Source organism: Protomyctophum parallelum, assembly GCF_964188405.1.
Source record: "Protomyctophum parallelum genome assembly, chromosome: 2".
In the NCBI taxonomy this organism is placed as follows: Eukaryota; Metazoa; Chordata; class Actinopteri; order Myctophiformes; family Myctophidae; genus Protomyctophum; species Protomyctophum parallelum.
This window is the reverse complement of record NC_139699.1, coordinates 9,116,345-9,135,176: the sequence shown is the minus strand read 5'-3', so window position 1 is coordinate 9,135,176 and position 18,832 is coordinate 9,116,345. Positions and strand designations below refer to the sequence as shown.

Here is an 18,832-nt window from a genome sequence, read left to right as displayed (position 1 = left end):
GTGTGTGTGTGTTTCTATGTGCAGGGCGTTGCTGAAAATGAGCACCTGTGCTCAGCTACTTCCCTGGGTAAATAAAAAAAAAAAAATAAATAAATAAACCGCAGCCGTCGTTATGGGGATGCTACTGAACTGAAATAAAAACCTAAATTGTTGTTCAGTTATATATGGTGTCTATATTGTTATATATTGTGTCTATTGCGTGATGGGGTATTGGGTACTCTCTCCCAACTCCCCCAACACATCTTTAGTGGAGGGAGTTGTAGCAAAATGTTCCATTCACATCTAACCCATAACACTTGTTCCATCTTTTGTCCTCCAATAAGATCACTTGCGGTCCAAACCTCCTCCAGAACCAATTTCTTTCTTCGCTGCGACGTCAAATCAAGGGATTAAATCATTTAGACCTGAGGACGATTCTACAAATGCCTTCTAAATGCTGACAGTTATCTGAAAAACCTCATGTTTCTATTATATGTCAGTGGTTCTCAAACAGTTTCATGTCAAGGACCCCCAAAAATATATGTATTTGGCCGCCGACCCCCATCTGAAAATATGTTGTTCCAGGGACCAAAGATTTGAGTTAAAAACGTTCACTCTGAAAGAATATATATTAAAAAAAGATTTGGGCCACATTTTCACAATATTTCAAAAATAGCATATCTACAAGCTCGTAAGCGTGCCACTCGGTGGCGCGCTATGAGCTTGTAGATCTGCTATTTTTCAATAGCTAAATTATAACATAATGTTTAAAACACCAAAAGGGGTTCCCGCCCAGAATGGATTAAATCAAAGGGGCCAGGGGGGAGAAGAGAAGAGTGGCTTTTCATAGAGAGAGGAGACAGTCACAGTGTGGCTCTGAGATAGAGGTGGCTATTTTCCCACGCTCACTCTTTGAAAGCTGGCAAAAGACGCCAGGCTGCGGATGGTTGTTTTGGAACACCCTCAAGTCTTCCAAGAAGTGAATAAAAGCGGATGTAGTAGGTCAATGTGAACTTGTAGATCTGCTATTTTCATTGGGGGGACACCATGTGTAACAACTTATAAAAAGTCACACCCATGTGAACCGAGTGGTGCAACTCCCCTCTCCTCTCTCTCTCTCTCATTTTGCACCACTCAAAAAAAGCCCTGTATCTCCCTCCCATCCAAGGCTACTTTATCCTATTTTGGGTGGGAACCCCTTTTGTTGTTTTAAACATAATTTAGCTATTGAAAAATAGCAGATCTACAAGCTCATAGGTCTGCTATTTTTTTTAAATCGTGAAAATATTTATTTCAGAAAACTGGAGGATTTAGAATAATTTTTTTTAAATGTTGGTCAGGCCTAAATGGGTTAAATCATGTTGAATCTAAATTAAACAAGACCTCACTTCTCTCTTGCACCATTCCGTTTTCCATTACACCACAAAACATGCACGTTGTGGAAAAACTATGAAACTCTACTCAGTGCTATGACGATAATAGACCAAGCATTTATCAAATCAGTTAATAAGTCTTCTCAATTTCATTAATTTGCTAACATGAATCCCCCCCTCTTATGTGTAAGAAGATCCAACTGAAGTTATATTGTTTTATTATTTAAACACTCATTGTGGTCATTCACAATGCTCCTTTTACAAAACAAAAAAAAGTAGACCCACTGACAATGTGGGTTTAGGGATTGAATTTTCAAATATTACAAAAGACAGATTAAATCAATCATGTCACAAGTCTTTTAACACTAATATACAAACATTTTACACTGCATACAGTGTACAGACACTATTATACAGACAGTAGTTACAGGACATGAAGCTCACAGGATAAGAGTATGAATATGCATCACATTTTCAGCGGGACACGCCCCCCTCATCTATACTGAGTGGCAAAACATTGAGCAGCATGTTGGAGTGTTGGAGTTTGGAAGTTGGAAATCACTGAACCGTCCAAATTACACATAATGCAGGAGGCAGCAGGATGTTGCGTTATAGAGTGTATGCGCAAGCTTAAAGTGAATGGCACATAGAGTGGCAAAGCAACATGCAAAGTGAGTTTAACATTGTTTAATGCAATCAGATATGACTTTTCTGTTTGGATGTACGGGGCTGTCAAGGCTAGAAAGTAGTTTTTTGCCACTCAGTAGGCGTTCCTGCATAACTTCCTGGTTTGATGATGTCACGCGCATAACCTCTATCGAGAACGAGCGGTTCAAAACTCTCAAAATAATAACTTTCACAGAAACAGAATTTATTGACAGAAAGTAGCTCCTAACAAGTCTATGGTGGATTTTTATGAAACAAAAACTTGGCAGATATAAACAGAATAATTCAACCATGGGAACCATTATCACAGGCCCATCTCCAGCTGCTCTCGTACGGCTTCAGACCTTCCAAGTCGACTTTCCCCAAAACGATGTAATGGGCATATCTCTGCCTCAGTCCTGTTACCCTGTAATTCCCCAGTAAGCCAGCAGGGGGAGCTTGAAGATGGAGTTATAGCACTTCTACTTGCGGAAGCGCTTGAAGAGCGGATGTATGTTCTTGTCCCTGTTGGCTTTGCTCCCCCGGTGGTACTCCATGTAGACCGCGTCGTCTGCTCCGGACATGGAGCCCATGCTGCCGGGGCGCCGCGAGAACTAAGTATGGAAGGTACAGAATAAGAACAATAAGAAGCAATACAAATGGACAGAATGTAATGTAACGCAAACTTAACCCATTTGGGGGGCGGGAACCCCTTTTGGTGTTTTAACCCATTCTGACCTGAGATCAAATTCTAAAAATGTCTTCTACATCCCGACAGTTTTCTGAAAAAGCTATGTTTCTATGTCAGTCGCTCTTCGATTTTTCTAAAATAGCAGATCTACAAGCTCGTAGCGCGCCCTATGAGCTTGTAGATCTGCTATTTTTGAAAAATCGTGAAAATGTGCCTCAAATCTTTGAATATATATTACAGAGTGAACATTTTAACTCAACAACATATTTTCAGATGCGGAGGCATTTTGAAATATTGAGCACCACTGATACAGAAACATAAGGTTTTTCAGAAAACTGTCAGGATTTGGAAGTTAGTTAGTTAGTTAGTTTCATTTATTGTCCACGTGTGGAAATTCGTCTTCGGTCTCAAACAGTAAAAAACAAACGGTTACAACAACAGCAACAACACTTAACACAATTATTTTCTTTCTTTTTTTTTTTTTTCGACGTCAGGCCTAACTGGGTTTACATGAAAACTTGGATCTGTTGTGTAACCTCTTCACCTCTTCAATCTCCTCCCATCAGGCAGGAGATATATAAGTATCAAGAGCTCAACATCTCGCTTCAGAGATAGCACTTACCCCGTAGCCATTAGACATCTGAACTCGTAGAATTAAGCATATAGCACTTTAAAAAACTGAATGTAATTTCCTATGCTGCTGGTTTTTGTATTGTATTGTCCTTCTTGTTTGTGTATCTATGGTTGTCTGTATATGTTGAGTATGAACCAAGACAAATTCCTATCAACTTGTTGACATGGCAAATAAACTATTGAATTGAATTGAATTGTAACTCAAAGGAGAGAGGCTCTCTCTCACCGTGGTTCGACCGCCCATCTCCCCGATCACCACCTCCTCCTCAGCATCGATGTCGGACGCAGCCAGGACCTTCTGTAGGAGCTGATATTGCTCTTCTCTGGATGTGAACATTAGGTCTTCCTCCTCCATGCCTGCCATCTTAGTAATCACCTATAGACGGACACCGGGGGGGAACAAAAGATAACTACTTTATTAGGGTGAATACCTTTTTAGTATGAAAAGCAATTAAACACTAAAAACCAAGAGCTGAGATCAAAGTCAACTCGAAAAAGCAAATGGGACGATTAACCCATTTTGGGGCGGGAACCCCTTTTGGTGTTAGCATTATGTTATGCTTAAGCTATTGGAAAATAGCAGATCTACAAGCTCATAGCACGCCACCGAGTGGCGCGCTACGAGCTTGTAGGTCTGCTATTTTTTGAAAAATCGAAGAACGACTGACATAGAAACATAGCTTTTTCAGAAAACTGTCGGGATGTAGAAGACATTTTTAGATCTCAGGACAAAATGGGTTGTCACTAGAGCTTTGCCTGTTGATCTACTTGTCCGACCTGAACACACCTTGAAGCTGTAGCCTTGGTCTACCTGAACACACCTTTGAAGCTACAGTAGCCTTGGTCTACCTGAACCCACCTTGAAGCTGTAGCCTTGGTCTACCTGAACCCACCTTGAAGCTGTAGCCTTGGTCTACCTGAACACACCTTGAAGCTGTAGCCTTGGTCTACCTGAACCCACCTTGAAGCTGTAGCCTTGGTCTACCTGAACACACCTTGAAGCTGTAGCCTTGGTCTACCTGAACACACCTTGAAGCTGTAGCCTTGGTCTACCTGAACACACCTTGAAGCTGTAGCCTTGGTCTACCTGAACACACCTTGAAGCTGTAGCCTTGGTCTACCTGAACACACCTTGAAGCTGTAGCCTTGGTCTACCTGAACCCACCTTGAAGCTGTAGCCTTGGTCTACCTGAACCCACCTTGAAGCTGTAGCCTTGGTCTACTTGAACACACCTTTGAAGCTGTAGCCTTGGTCTACCTGAACCCACCTTTGAAGCTGTAGCCTTGGTCTACCTGAACCCACCTTTGAAGCTGTAGCCTTGGTCTACCTGAACCCACCTTGAAGCTGTAGCCTTGGTCTACCTGAACCCACCTTGAAGCTGTAGCCTTGGTCTACCTGAACCCACCTTTGAAGCTGTAGCCTTGGTCTACCTGAACCCACCTTTGAAGCTGTAGCCTTGGTCTACCTGAACACACCTTTGAAGCTGTAGCCTTGGTCTACCTGAACACACCTTGAAGCTGTAGCCTTGGTCTACCTGAACCCACCTTGAAGCTGTAGCCTTGGTCTACCTGAACACACCTTGAAGCTGTAGCCTTGGTCTACTTGAACACACCTTGAAGCTGTAGCCTTGGTCTACCTGAACACACCTTGAAGCTGTAGCCTTGGTCTACCTGAACCCACCTTTGAAGCTGTAGCCTTGGTCTACCTGAACACACCTTGAAGCTGTAGCCTTGGTCTACCTGAACCCACCTTGAAGCTGTAGCCTTGGTCTACCTGAACCCACCTTGAAGCTGTAGCCTTGGTCCACCTGAACACACCTTTGAAGCTGTAGCCTTGGTCTACCTGAACACACCTTGAAGCTGTAGCCTTGGTCTACCTGAACCCACCTTGAAGCTGTAGCCTTGGTCTACCTGAACACACCTTTGAAGCTGTAGCCTTGGTCTACTTGAACCCACCTTGAAGCTGTAGCCTTGGTCTACCTGAACACACCTTGAAGCTGTAGCCTTGGTCTACCTGAACACACCTTTGAAGCTGTAGCCTTGGTCTACTTGAACCCACCTTGAAGCTGTAGCCTTGGTCTACCTGAACACACCTTGAAGCTGTAGCCTTGGTCTACCTGAACCCACCTTGAAGCTGTAGCCTTGGTCTACCTGAACACACCTTGAAGCTGTAGCCTTGGTCTACCTGAACCCACCTTGAAGCTGTAGCCTTGGTCTACTTGAACACACCTTGAAGCTGTAGCCTTGGTCTACCTGAACCCACCTTGAAGCTGTAGCCTTGGTCTACCTGAACACACCTTGAAGCTGTAGCCTTGGTCTACCTGAACCCACCTTGAAGCTGTAGCCTTGGTCTACCTGAACACACCTTTGAAGCTGTAGCCTTGGTCTACCTGAACCCACCTTGAAGCTGTAGCCTTGGTCTACCTGAACCCACCTTGAAGCTGTAGCCTTGGTCTACCTGAACCCACCTTTGAAGCTGTAGCCTTGGTCTACCTGAACCCACCTTGAAGCTGTAGCCGTGGTCTACCTGAACCCACCTTGAAGCTGTAGCCTTGGTCTACCTGAACCCACCTTGAAGCTGTAGCCTTGGTCTACCTGAACACACCTTTGAAGCTGTAGCCTTGGTCTACCTGAACACACCTTGAAGCTGTAGCCTTGGTCTACCTGAACACACCTTTGAAGCTGTAGCCTTGGTCTACCTGAACCCACCTTGAAGCTGTAGCCTTGGTCTACCTGAACACACCTTGAAGCTGTAGCCTTGGTCTACCTGAACCCACCTTGAAGCTGTAGCCTTGGTCTACCTGAACCCACCTTGAAGCTGTAGCCTTGGTCTACCTGAACCCACCTTGAAGCTGTAGCCTTGGTCTACTTGAACACACTTTGAAGCTGTAGCCTTGGTCTACCTGAACCCACCTTGAAGCTGTAGCCTTGGTCTACCTGAACCCACCTTGAAGCTGTAGCCTTGGTCTACCTGAACCCACCTTTGAAGCTGTAGCCTTGGTCTACCTGAACACACCTTGAAGCTGTAGCCTTGGTCTACTTGAACACACCTTTGAAGCTGTAGCCTTGGTCTACCTGAACCCACCTTGAAGCTGTAGCCTTGGTCTACCTGAACACACCTTGAAGCTGTAGCCTTGGTCTACCTGAACCCACCTTGAAGCTGTAGCCTTGGTCTACCTGAACACACCTTGAAGCTGTAGCCTTGGTCTACCTGAACCCACCTTGAAGCTGTAGCCTTGGTCTACTTGAACACACTTTGAAGCTGTAGCCTTGGTCTACCTGAACCCACCTTGAAGCTGTAGCCTTGGTCTACCTGAACCCACCTTGAAGCTGTAGCCTTGGTCTAACTGAACCCACCTTGAAGCTGTAGCCTTGGTCTACCTGAACACACCTTGAAGCTGTAGCCTTGGTCTACCTGAACACACCTTGAAGCTGTAGCCTTGGTCTACCTGAACCCACCTTGAAGCTGTAGCCTTGGTCTACCTGAACCCACCTTGAAGCTGTAGCCTTGGTCTACTTGAACACACTTTGAAGCTGTAGCCTTGGTCTACCTGAACCCACCTTGAAGCTGTAGCCTTGGTCTACCTGAACCCACCTTGAAGCTGTAGCCTTGGTCTAACTGAACCCACCTTGAAGCTGTAGCCTTGGTCTACCTGAACCCACCTTGAAGCTGTAGCCTTGGTCTACCTGAACACACCTTTGAAGCTGTAGCCTTGGTCTACCTGAACACACCTTTGAAGCTGTAGCCTTGGTCTACCTGAACCCACCTTGAAGCTGTAGCCTTGGTCTACCTGAACACACCTTTGAAGCTGTAGCCTTGGTCTACCTGAACACACCTTTGAAGCTGTAGCCTTGGTCTACCTGAACCCACCTTGAAGCTGTAGCCTTGGTCTACCTGAACCCACCTTGAAGCTGTAGCCCTGGTCCACCAGGAACCTCTGTCTCTTGGTGGAGTAGGCCATCTCCTGGGTGTCCTGGGACACCAGGGAGTAGAAGTAGGCGTTGTACTCCTCGGCCACCATTCCTGAAGTCAAAAGGAGCGGGAGTGTTAAATGTCTCTCTCTTTTCTTTTTTTCTTTTTATACATTTTTCTTTCATTTTTAGATGAAAGGCACAGGTACAGGCATACAAAGAACATGCACATAAAACATAATTAAAATTCTTTGCCAACTACAATCAGTGGCTTGCCCCTTGCCTCATTTTTTTAAATCCTACCCCCAAACCTCAGCACCAACATATACAACATACAAACCGATCAAACAAATTGTAAATAATAAAACCCACCCCGTCATAGGCCTGAAAACAAAGATTTCAACAAAGACCAAAAAGAAAAAAGGGGCGTTAGACGTCTCTTTGCACAGAGTAAAGAACAGCTGTGCAACAGAGACTACCTCAAAAAGGTACAATATATTCTGCACTTCCAACACACAGTAAGCTAAAGTAACAGACCTTTCTTGGCTCTGAGCACTCTGCCCAGCCTCTGGGCCTCTTGTCTGTAACAGTAACAGAACAGTAACAGTAACAGACCTTTCTTGGCTCTGAGCACTCTGCCCAGCCTCTGGGCCTCTTGTCTGTAACAGTAACAGAACAGTAACAGACCTTTGTTGGCTCTGAGCACTCTGCCCAGCCTCTGGGCCTCTTGTCTGTAACAGTAACAGAACAGTAACAGACCTTTGTTGGCTCTGAGCACTCTGCCCAGCCGCTGGGCCTCTTGTCTGTAACAGTAACAGTAACAGACCTTTCTTGGCTCTGAGCACTCTGCCCAGCCTCTGGGCCTCTTGTCTGTATAAAGTATAACAGACCTTTCTTGGCTCTGAGCACTCTGCCCAGCCTCTGGGCCTCTTGTCTGTAACAGTAACAGAACAGTAACAGACCTTTCTTGGCTCTGAGCACTCTGCCCAGCCTCTGGGCCTCTTGTCTGCGTGATCCTCCATGAGATGAAATCTGAATCAGGACATTGGCCTCGGGCAAGTCAAATGACGTGTCTCCAACCTGTGAGTGACATTAAGGAATATAATGAATTGCATTTGTATAGCGCTTTTCCAAGTGCTCAAAGCGCTTTCATTCATTCATACATTTGGAGGTGAAGTGGCGAACAGTCGACGCCAGCGTCCTCACTTCCCACACCAATGGTGGCGAGCTTACACCGACCGACTCATTGGAAGCAATGTAGGGTTCAATGTCTTGCCCAAGGACACTTCGACATGTAGACAGGAGGAGCCGGGATTCGAACCGCCGACCCAGGGATCAATGGACAACCTGCTCTACCTATATCAATATCAATATTCTATTACTATTACAAATACTATATACATATATCTATTACTATTCTCCTTTGGTAAATGGTGCATTTATATATAGCGCCTTTAGCCAAGGCGCTTTAGAGATTGTGCATTAACTTCACCCATTCACACACCGATGCATCATGGTGGAGGAAACCATGCAAGGCACCAACCTGTACGTCAGGAGCAATCAGGGGTTCAGTGTCTTGCTCAAGGACACTTCGACACCAACTCCGGGGGAGCCCACAGGGTTCGGACTGGGAACCTTGCGGTTTCCATCCAGTCACTCTACCTCTGAGCCACCGCCGCCCCCCCCCCTTTCCTATCAGATATTAACCCATTCTGACCGGGCACCCATTTTGGTGTCGGCATCATGTTATGCTTTAGCTATTGAAAAATAGCAGATATACAAGCTCATAGCGCGCCACCGAGTGGCGCGATACGAGCTTGTAGGTCTGCTATTTTTGAAAAATCGAAGAACGACTGACATTTTTAGAATCTGATCTCAGGTCAGAATGGGTTAATCAGACCAGTGTGTGTCCAGTGGAAACCTCGTATGAATCTGATCTCAGGTCAGAATGGGTTAACACATTACAAGGATAAAGTGGTCATGTCCTGACCTTGGAGATGAAGATGGTGTTTATTTTTGGGTTGAGTTTGAAGTTCTGCAAGATCTGCATACGTTCCCCCTGGGAGGTTGGACCGTAGATGTAAGGCCTGGTACAAACAAAGGACAGTACAAAACAAAACATGTGAGAGTTTAATCAAACATGAACCATGAAACCATTTTGAGCAAATAGGCATTTGACTGCAACGACGAGTGTGTTAATTAGGGCAGAAACCCCTTTTGGTGTTAGCATTATGTTATGCTTTAGCTATTGAAAAATAGCAGATCTACAAGCTTGTAGGTCTGCTATTTTAGAAAGATCGTGAAAATGTGGCCCAAATGTTTGAATATATTCTTTCAGAGCGAACAGTTATTATTATTATTTTTTTTTTTGCGGCTTACGCCTTTTATTGATTTTTGAAGGGACAGACAGTAGGCTGACAGGAAACGGGAGAGAGATGGGGGGATGACATGCAGTAAAGGCCGTGTCGGGTTTGGGAGTCGAACCCGCGGCACACTGCGACTGGATTACCAGTCCGGTGCCCAGACCGTTACGCTATGGCCTGGGCGAGCGAACAGTTAACTCAAATATTTGCTTCTGGAAGGTTCCTGGAACAACATATTTTCAGATGGGGGGGGGGGGGGGGGAGGGGGGCGGCGGCCGATTACAGATATTTTTGGGCGTCCTTGACATGAGATATTGAGAACCACTGACAGAGAAACATGAGGTTTTTCAGAAAACTGTGTCATGATTTAGAAGACTTTTTGTAGAATGGAGCTCAGGTCTAAATGGGTTAATTGTGTTCAACTCACTTGTTGAGGCGGATGGCGTATTCCTTCAGGGCGAAGACGTTGTCGGCAAACACGATGATCTTGTCGTTGCGTCGCTCGTGGAACTTAATGAGAAACTGACAGGCGCGGAACTTGTTGGGATTCATGGTGTAGAACAGGATACGTTTCTTGGTCTTAATAGCCACGTATTCTCTGTAGAACTCAGGAGACATCGGACACCACACCTGAGGGACAGACAGGCACAGACATACCGTTAGGAGACATTCCACACCTGAGGGACAGACAGGCACAGACATACTGTTAGGAGACATTCCACACCTGAGGGACAGACAGGCACAGACATACTGTTAGGAGACATTGGACACCACACCTGAGGGACAGACAGACACAGACATACTGTTAGGAGACATTGGGCACCACACCTGAGGGACAGACAGACAGACACAGACATACTGTTAGGAGACATTGGACACCACACCTGAGGGACAGACAGACACAGACATACTGTTAGGAGACATTGGGCACCACACCTGAGGGACAGACAGACAGACACAGACATACTGTTAGGAGACATTGGACACCACACCTGAGGGACAGACAGACACAGACATACTGTTAGGCCAGTTCTTCCGTTTGAAGCATTATGTTATACTTTAGCTGTTGAAAAATAGCAGATCTACAAAATAGTGAAAATGTGATGCAAATCTTTGAATATATAATCTTTCAGAGTGGACGCTTTTAACTGAAATATTTGCTTCTGGAGGGTCTCTGGAACAACATATTTTCAAATGGGGGTTAGCGGCCAATTATAAATATTTTTTGGGGTCCTTGACATGAAATATTGAGCACTATAGAAACATAGGTATTTCAGAAAACTGCCAGGATTTAGAAGACATATTTTAAATTTTGACTTCAGTCCAAAATGGGTTAAATGTGCTTTATAATGAACCCATTCTGACCGGGCACCCATTTTGGTGTCAGCATCATGTTATGCTTTAGCTATTGAAAAATAGCAGATCTACAAGCTCATATCGCGCCACCGAGTGGCGCGATATGAGCTTGTAGGTCTGCTATTTTTGAAAAATCGAAGAGCGACTGACATTTTTAGAATCTGATCTCAGGTCAGAATGGGTTCATCAGGACCAGTGTGTGTCCCCGGCGGAAACCTCGTATGAATCTGATCTCAGGTCAGAATGGGTTAATGGTGATTTGACAATAAGACTCACCTCAGCACACTGGACTTTGGCGATGTAGCCGTTGTTCTGCAGCTCCATCCAGTTGGCTTCAAACAGCTTGGGCCCGATCAGGAAGTTGAGATCCACGATCTTGTCATCCTCCCTGACCAGCGTGGCGGTCAGACCCAGCTTACAGTGGGCCTGGACGATGGTGAGAACACGACGGAACATCTTGGCTGCAAAGAGCACACAGAACTATAGTTATAAATTATAATACCAAGTTGACCAAAATGTACCTGACTGACCAACCAGCAGGCTCTTTCTGCCCTGGTTCCACCTCGTTTATGTTGAATTTGTAAAAATAGCAGACCTACAAGCTCGTATCGCGCCACTCGGTGGCGCGATATGAGCTTGTAGATCTGCTATTTTTGGAGAAAAAAAACCCAAACATGATATGCCCTGCAGTCGCCATGCTGCACCTGAGATGTTCCTTTTTTTACTGACACCCAAGTTTAAAATAAGAATTGAACGCACAGAATATCAATATGAAAGCAAATGAAAAACATGTTATTTCAATGGTAGTGGATGGAGAGAGAGGATTTTTGTCCAACCACAAAACAGCAACCAGATCTACAAGCTTATAGCGTGCCACCGAGTGGCGCGCTACGAGCTTGTAGGTCTGCTATTTTAGAAAAATCGAAGAACGACTGACATAGAAACATAGCTTTTTCAGAAAACTGTCATTTTAAAACAGACATTTTTCTAATCTGATCTCAGGTCAGAATGGGTTAATATCTACTGTATCTGTTCTATGGGCTCACCGGGGATGGTGTGAACCTCATCCAGGATAATCAGCCCCCACTCCTGACTCCGCATCCACTCCATCACCCTCTCGGCCTCCCAGGACCTCTTGGTGGTGTGCCCCAGCATGGAGTAGGTGCTGATGGCCACCGAGCAGCCGATGGGCTTGTCTTTGGCGTCCGACGTGAACCTGCAGATCTGGGAGTCGTCGATGGTCGACCACATCTTGAACTGAGACTTCCACTGCTCCACCGACACGGAGGAGTTACCGAGGACCAGGCAGCGTTTACGCACCGTGCACGCCGCCGTCACGCCCACCAGAGACTTGCCCGCTCCTGGGGAAGGAAATTAATGACGTCAAATATTGAAGCACTTCGCCCGCTACGCTGCAGATTACAGAACAGCTTTCAATGCAATTACTAGAGATGTCCCGATACTGTATCGGTATCGGGAAAATTATCGGATCAGCCCTTATTTGTCATATCGGGTCATATCGGTATCGGCGAAGATGCCACAGATCCAACACAAGGATAAGGGGTTGACACTATGGCAGGTAAATAAAATGTTATGACAATGTTGGGAGTTTGCTTTGGAGTTGCCCCAAACTGCAAGTGCACATTTGAGTGAGGAGTCTGCTATAAACACAACACCAGATATAGCTATAAACACAACACCAGATCACGACACTGGTATCGGTATTCGGTATCGGCTAACACAGAAATCGAGGTATTGGGATCGGATCGGAAGCGAAAACAATCGGGACATCCCTAGCAATTACTTGTACTTTTTATACCTTTCTGTGAATCTGAAAACAAGATTACATTTAATTACATGTAGTCAACCTATCACAGAAACCCATTGTCGTCTCACCGCAAGGCAGCACGATGACTCCAGAGCGAGCGCGTCCGTTTCCAAACATCTTCCGGAGGCTCTTCTCCTGGTAGGGCCGCAGCACGGCGGTGGGCTTCAGGTCCATGTTGATGTCGGGGTTCACCGTGTCGTTGCGGAAGTCGTACTCGGCCAGCAGAGGGTACTCCAGCTGGATGCAACGCTTCTGAACCTCTTCAATCATCTCCTGGAATGAAACACAGAAAAGATGAGAACGGGAGAGAGTGGGTCTGAAACGGGAGAGAGTGGGTCTGCTCTGCTCTGCTGTCTAGTTTCACTCTGTAAACATCAACAATTACAATCATGAAGACTGAAAATCTTAGATAAATATGGCAAAAGGGAAGAGAATATAATTTCTAAAGTTCGGTGGGCCACTAGGGATATTAGAGCAAACTTAACCATTACTAAATCATACATAGATTCTACTGTAAAACTGTTTAGGATGGGCTTAGGAGAAAATGGTACAATTGTACATGCTTCCTGGTTATGTCCTGTGGGTTTATTTACCCTTTTGAAAGACGAACTGAGGAAACTGGGACTAAGATAATGCCCAAGGTTCTGTCTCCTGGGAGATAAAACACTTTTGCCACTAGTGGTCACCAAGGCACAACGTGTCGTGCATTGGTGAATGCATGCCTAAGTTATTACTGCATCCAGGCTGATGTATTGAGAAAGTGGAAGAGTTGGTGTACACCAGGGCTCACAGATTGGGCCCAACTTATGACTGAAACGGCATCGTATGAGTATCCAATTGCCAGAAAGAACAATGTATGTCAATACATATAGAATGTCCATTTAGTGTAGTAATGTTTTATTTTTATTTTATGTGTATTTTGTAAAATCAGTAGCAAACTTTGATGACCAAAAAAACCTCCAATTACAATCATATGTTGTGATGTAATGCAACACATGAAAAGGGAAAGAGTACCTGTCTAATTTCACAGGACACGGTCTGTGTCTCCTCCTCCTCCTCCTCTTCCTTATCCATCTGCTCGTAGTAGCTGAAGATGTCGTCGGGAACCTGGGTGGTTGAACTCTGACCTTCAGCGGTCTGCTGGGAAGTAGAAGCCCCTCCCTTGTCTCCCAGTCCCTGTATGGTCTTAACGATCTGTATGAAGGAATCAGATGGTCTTAGAGATCTGTACGAGGGAATCAGACTTCATCAAGACTTCAAAATGGTCATATTTGGGTACGGCTCAGTGCTCATCATATCCCTGATGACTTTGCCTACTGTATTTCAGGCAACATTTCCCAAAGATGTCCAGAAATAACTTGTGGAGATCAGCTACGACGTATCTCCACTATTTATTATTGTACCATGAAGTATATAATAGGGCTAAATTGGTTAAACACTGATGAAGAGCTGATGATGGCGTTCATTTTTATCCCACGATTTTGTAACCCATTTTTCACCCCTGTGTCAATTATCTAATGTGATCCTGGGCTCTACACACCCTCCGCCAACCTAGTCCCCATATATGGGGGACATGGGGAGAGCAACGGACTTGAACTCATGATTCCTTCATGCCTGAGTGTCCAAGTTGCTCCTTTACACCTGACAGGGGGGAGTTTCCCTGGTTGGACGTAGCGCGTGGAAGGAACACGTTATTCCAACCAGTTCCTTTCCCCTCCATCAGGCGCCCCGGCTGGCCAGGGGGAGGCAGTTTAGAGACCAGGATTACTATGCCTTTCTGAAATGTATCTATGTACATCGGTTTGTGTAACACAATTAACCGGAGGAGGGGAAACGGGTTTCCATACCGCAGATTTACTGTGAACGATCTCCGTGATGAGCTCAGTGTCCGTTCCATCGGCAGTACGGAGACGGCATTCACGAATAACGTCGTCCTGCAGGAGGCGCTGAATCACATCGGGGAAGGCACTCTCAACAAAGTATCTGCGTTAAGAGATATGGCGGCACAGTCAGAAAACAGAGATATGGCACAGTTAGGAAACAGAGATATGGCACAGTTAGAAAACAGAGATATGGCACAGTTAGAAAACAGAGATATGGCACATTTAGAAAACAGAGATATGGCACAGTTAGAAAACAGAGATATGGCACAGTTAGAAAACAGAGATATGGCACAGTTAGAAAACAGAGATATGGCACAGTTAGAAAACAGAGATATGGCACAGTTAGAAAACAGAGATATGGCACAGTTAGAAAACAGATATGGCAGTTAGAAAACAGAGATATGGCACAGTTAGAAAACAGAGATATGGCACAGTTAGAAAACAGAGATATGGCAGTTAGAAAACAGAGATATGGCAGTTAGAAAACAGAGATATGGCACAGTTAGAAAACAGAGATATGGCACAGTTAGAAAACAGAGATATGACAGTCAGAAAACAGAGATATGGCAGTTAGAAAACAGAGATATGGCACAGTTAGAAAACAGAGATATGGCACAGTTAGAAAACAGAGATATGGCAGTTAGAAAACAGAGATATGACACAGTTAGAAAACAGAGATATGGCACAGTTAGGAAACAGATATGGCACAGTTAGAAAACAGAGATATGACACAGTTAGAAAACATTTGCTGAAACAGAAAAGAATGGATATTATTAGTCAAAGAGAACGTGATTCTTACCTGTTGTGTTTGAGCACCATTTTCACTTTACCGTAGCTCATCGTACAAAGCTACAAGACAGAGAGAAATTGAATTATAGGTAACTGACAACACAAACACACATGATGACTGTCACCGGATATTAGTGACTTAAGGCTCATTCATAGTCTGGATTTTCGGTGGTCACCTCACCACCGAAAATCCAGACTATGAATGAACAATGTTCTTTCTGTCAACATTATGTATGAATGTTCTGGCACCCCTACTGCTATTATTAAGTCACATACTCGTGCTTACACAGACAGACACACACACAAACAAACAAACAAACAGGTACGAGGACATTGCAAGCTGGTTGTAGGAGTGGTTGCACCACTCAAAAAGACATGTACAGTATGCCGTCTCTCACACCTGGATGAACTGCACAATGCCGTCAGGTATGGACGTTTTGCTGAGTTTCTGCAGGTATTCCACAATGTCAGAGGTCTGTAGTCCTACACTGACCGCTGCGTAGAGGGAATACGCGGTCAGCTTGTATTCATGGACGTGGACAGGCCTACATACAGGCTCTGCAATCGCCACCAAGAAATCCTGCGCATATTTGTATACGGGCGAGAAGGCCTCAAGGAAAATGTGTCCATCTGGAGCCTGGAGGAGAAGAGACAGAAAAATTAAAATCACACTTGTGTGAAGTAAGGGGTGACTCACTTCTTTTAACAAACATCGTACTCTATGTTTATTTAAAGTGCTCTAAACAAACATTAGAAAGTCCATAGACGTGGCTGCTATATGACATCACGTGGGGTGCTGGGTTTTTTTTACGCCATCAAAAGTCCATAGACTTGGCTGCCATATGATGTAGGTCTGCTATTTTTGAAAAATCGTGAAAATGTGGCCCAAATGTTTGAATATATTCTTTCAGAGCGAACGTTTTTTTTTTTTTTTTTTTATATATTTTTTTTTTGCGGCTTACGCCTTTTATTGATTTTTTAAGGGACAGATAGTAGGCTGACAGGAAACGGGAGAGAGATGGGGGGATGACATGCGGTAAAGGCCGTGTCGGGTTCGGGAGTCGAACCCGCGGCACACCGCGACTGGATCACCAGTCCGGTGCCCAGACCGTTACGCCACGGCCTGGGCAGAGCGAACGTTTTTAACTAAAATCTTTGCTACTGGGGGGGGGGGTCCCTGGAACAACATATTTTCAGATGGGGGTCGGCTGCCAATTTCATATATTTTTGGGAGTCCTTCACAGGAAAATTTGAGAACCACTGACATAGAAACATGGGGTTTTTCAGAAAACTGTCAAGATTTAGAAGGCATTTGTGGAATCGTCCTCAGGCCAAAATGGGTTAACCAAATATCACCGTACCACCCAGAGGGGACGCGCAGCGTGGTCGTTCTTCAGGAGCATCTGAACGCGGTAGTCTTTGGCCCCGTACTCGTCCAGTTTGGTGCTGGCCTCGTCCACCGTTTTCCCCGCAGCTGCAGGTATGGCCTCCTGAGATTCACTGCCCATCGCCTCCTCCTCCTCATCTTCCTCCTCTTGGACACGCCGTTTGGACTTCTTGTCTGTGGGTAGACATCGTATCAGACAGACAACATGTTAGGTACGCTTGGACTCCATTAGCCCATTCTGAACGGGAACCCATTTTGGTGTTCCCGTCATGTTATGCTTTAGCTATTGAAAAATAGCACGAGCTTGTAGGTCTGCTATTATTTTTTTTTATCGAAGAACGACTGACATTTTTAGAATCTGATCTCAGGTCAGAATGGGTTAATCAGACCAGTGTGTGTCCAGTGGAAACCTCGTATGAATCTGATCTCAGGTCAGAATGGGTTAGCCGATGGCCATGGGCAGATACACAGTACACACACACACACACACACACACACACACACACACAACACTGTTCTGTTCTTTGACTATATCGACTATATAGAAGTGTCTATTTGTACGTCTCTAAATGTTTTGATGAATTGAAAAAGGTGGACCCTCTTGTAAACAAGAGTAATGCTTATTAATTGGGTCGTCCACTCACAGTTAACAGTCTTTGTATTGAGTTTGTGCTTGAAATGTAGTACTGTAATTCTGCAAACTGTTTTCAATCAATCAATCAAAACACCAAGAAAGATGTGGAGAATTCCATTGTGGTAAGAAGATTGTCAACAAATACATAAATCTGTTGATTCTGATCAGAATCATAAACACTACCAGTGGAGAAAGATACCACAGCAGCCTGAGTGAAGACTCATGTATTTTGTCGATGTTTGAAAATGTCATCTAGTATTAATCTCAGGCTATAGTGCCACTGTTTAATGGCGAAATTGATGATGGTGTCAGTCTAACATCATGCCCATGACGTGCTGAGGATCAGGTGTGTTAGACAGACACAAAAACTGACCAGATACGTCTGTGTATTTTACCATATTATTAAACTGTCAACAAAGAGAGAATTAAGTCGTCTGGAACTTCACTATTCCACAACAACACAACGCAGATCAAATAAAGATCTTCTTACCTCGGTCTCCTTTGTCCCTTTTCCCCATTTCAAAAGCACCCGAATAATAATAAGGTTTTGGGAAAATGTAAACAACTAGATGACAACTTTAAACGTTATGATTCGACTTTAGACACAAAGCAACGATGCTAACTGCGTACTGCACTGAGACGAGTGAGCTCTCTTCCGGAACACGTGACCCATGTCGTTTCGTCTATTGGCTGCAAGCGACAAGCGTCACCAGGCTTTCCTGGTCCAAGATGTGGGCCACAAGGTGGCGGTAATGCGCCATAACATCACAGCCAGTACGTCCAGTGGCGTGCACAGACATTTAGAGGGGCAAGTGCTCAAGTGAAAAAAGGGCACCTTTTTGCAGTGCATTTTGGGGCGGGAACCCATTTTGGTGCTTAAGCTATTGAAAAATAGCAGATCTACAAGCTCATAGCGCGCCACCGAGTGGCACGCTATGAGCTTGTAGGTCTATTTTTTTTTTATCGAAGAACCACTGACATAGTAACACAGCTTTAGAATTGTGGGGGCCTAAATAATATAGTAGAAGCGTTTTTTTTATCAAGAATTGATCAATGTCACCGCATGGTCCACACACTACAAATTAAAAAAAAAAATATATATATATATATATATATATTTATTTTTTTAAGAGCAAAATTGCCAAAAGGGCAGGGGGTGCTCTATTGCACCCCTAGTGTATATCTGTGCACGCCACTGCATACGTTGCCAACTGCTGTAAAAAACAAGAAGAAGAAGAAGACCAGGCATTCCTATTGGCTGCTTAGAATACTCTAAGATTGGCTTGTTTTACTTCCTGAGGTCAGGGGTCACTCCAGAGCAATCGCTCCGAGATTTGGCACAATTAAATTACAATCTAA

The 18,832-nt window shown here is 44.7% G+C and overlaps 1 protein-coding gene across 1 annotated transcript; it reads right to left on the bottom strand.

Annotated features, from left to right (window-relative positions):
- Positions 1 to 1,601: 1,601 nt before the first annotated feature.
- On the bottom strand, positions 1,602 to 18,108 carry LOC310854860 (general transcription and DNA repair factor IIH helicase/translocase subunit XPB). Its single transcript, XM_083759585.1, has 15 exons — positions 17,964 to 18,108; positions 16,814 to 17,013; positions 15,853 to 16,089; positions 15,463 to 15,512; positions 14,628 to 14,763; positions 13,795 to 13,974; positions 12,849 to 13,053; positions 11,999 to 12,313; positions 11,229 to 11,413; positions 10,024 to 10,226; positions 9,224 to 9,320; positions 8,196 to 8,313; positions 7,227 to 7,345; positions 3,548 to 3,697; positions 1,602 to 2,611 (listed from the first exon to the last, which is right to left on the bottom strand). Exons 1-15 carry the CDS (start codon positions 17,989 to 17,991, stop codon positions 2,480 to 2,482), a joined length of 2,355 nt encoding a protein of 784 aa, XP_083615711.1. The 5' UTR covers positions 17,992 to 18,108; the 3' UTR covers positions 1,602 to 2,479.
- Positions 18,109 to 18,832: the final 724 nt, after the last annotated feature.

Bases quoted from the DNA above. Each gene is read 5' to 3' on its own strand.
- LOC310854860 (XM_083759585.1), bottom strand. From the start codon at position 17,991: ATGGGGAAAAGGGACAAAGGAGACCGAG. The intron at 13,975-14,627 runs GTATGGAAACCC...TCCTTCATACAG, and splicing joins TCGTTCACAGTAAATCTGCG to ATCGTTAAGACCATACAGGG. The intron at 12,314-12,848 runs GTGAGACGACAA...TTCCTTCCCCAG, and splicing joins AGTCATCGTGCTGCCTTGCG to GAGCGGGCAAGTCTCTGGTG.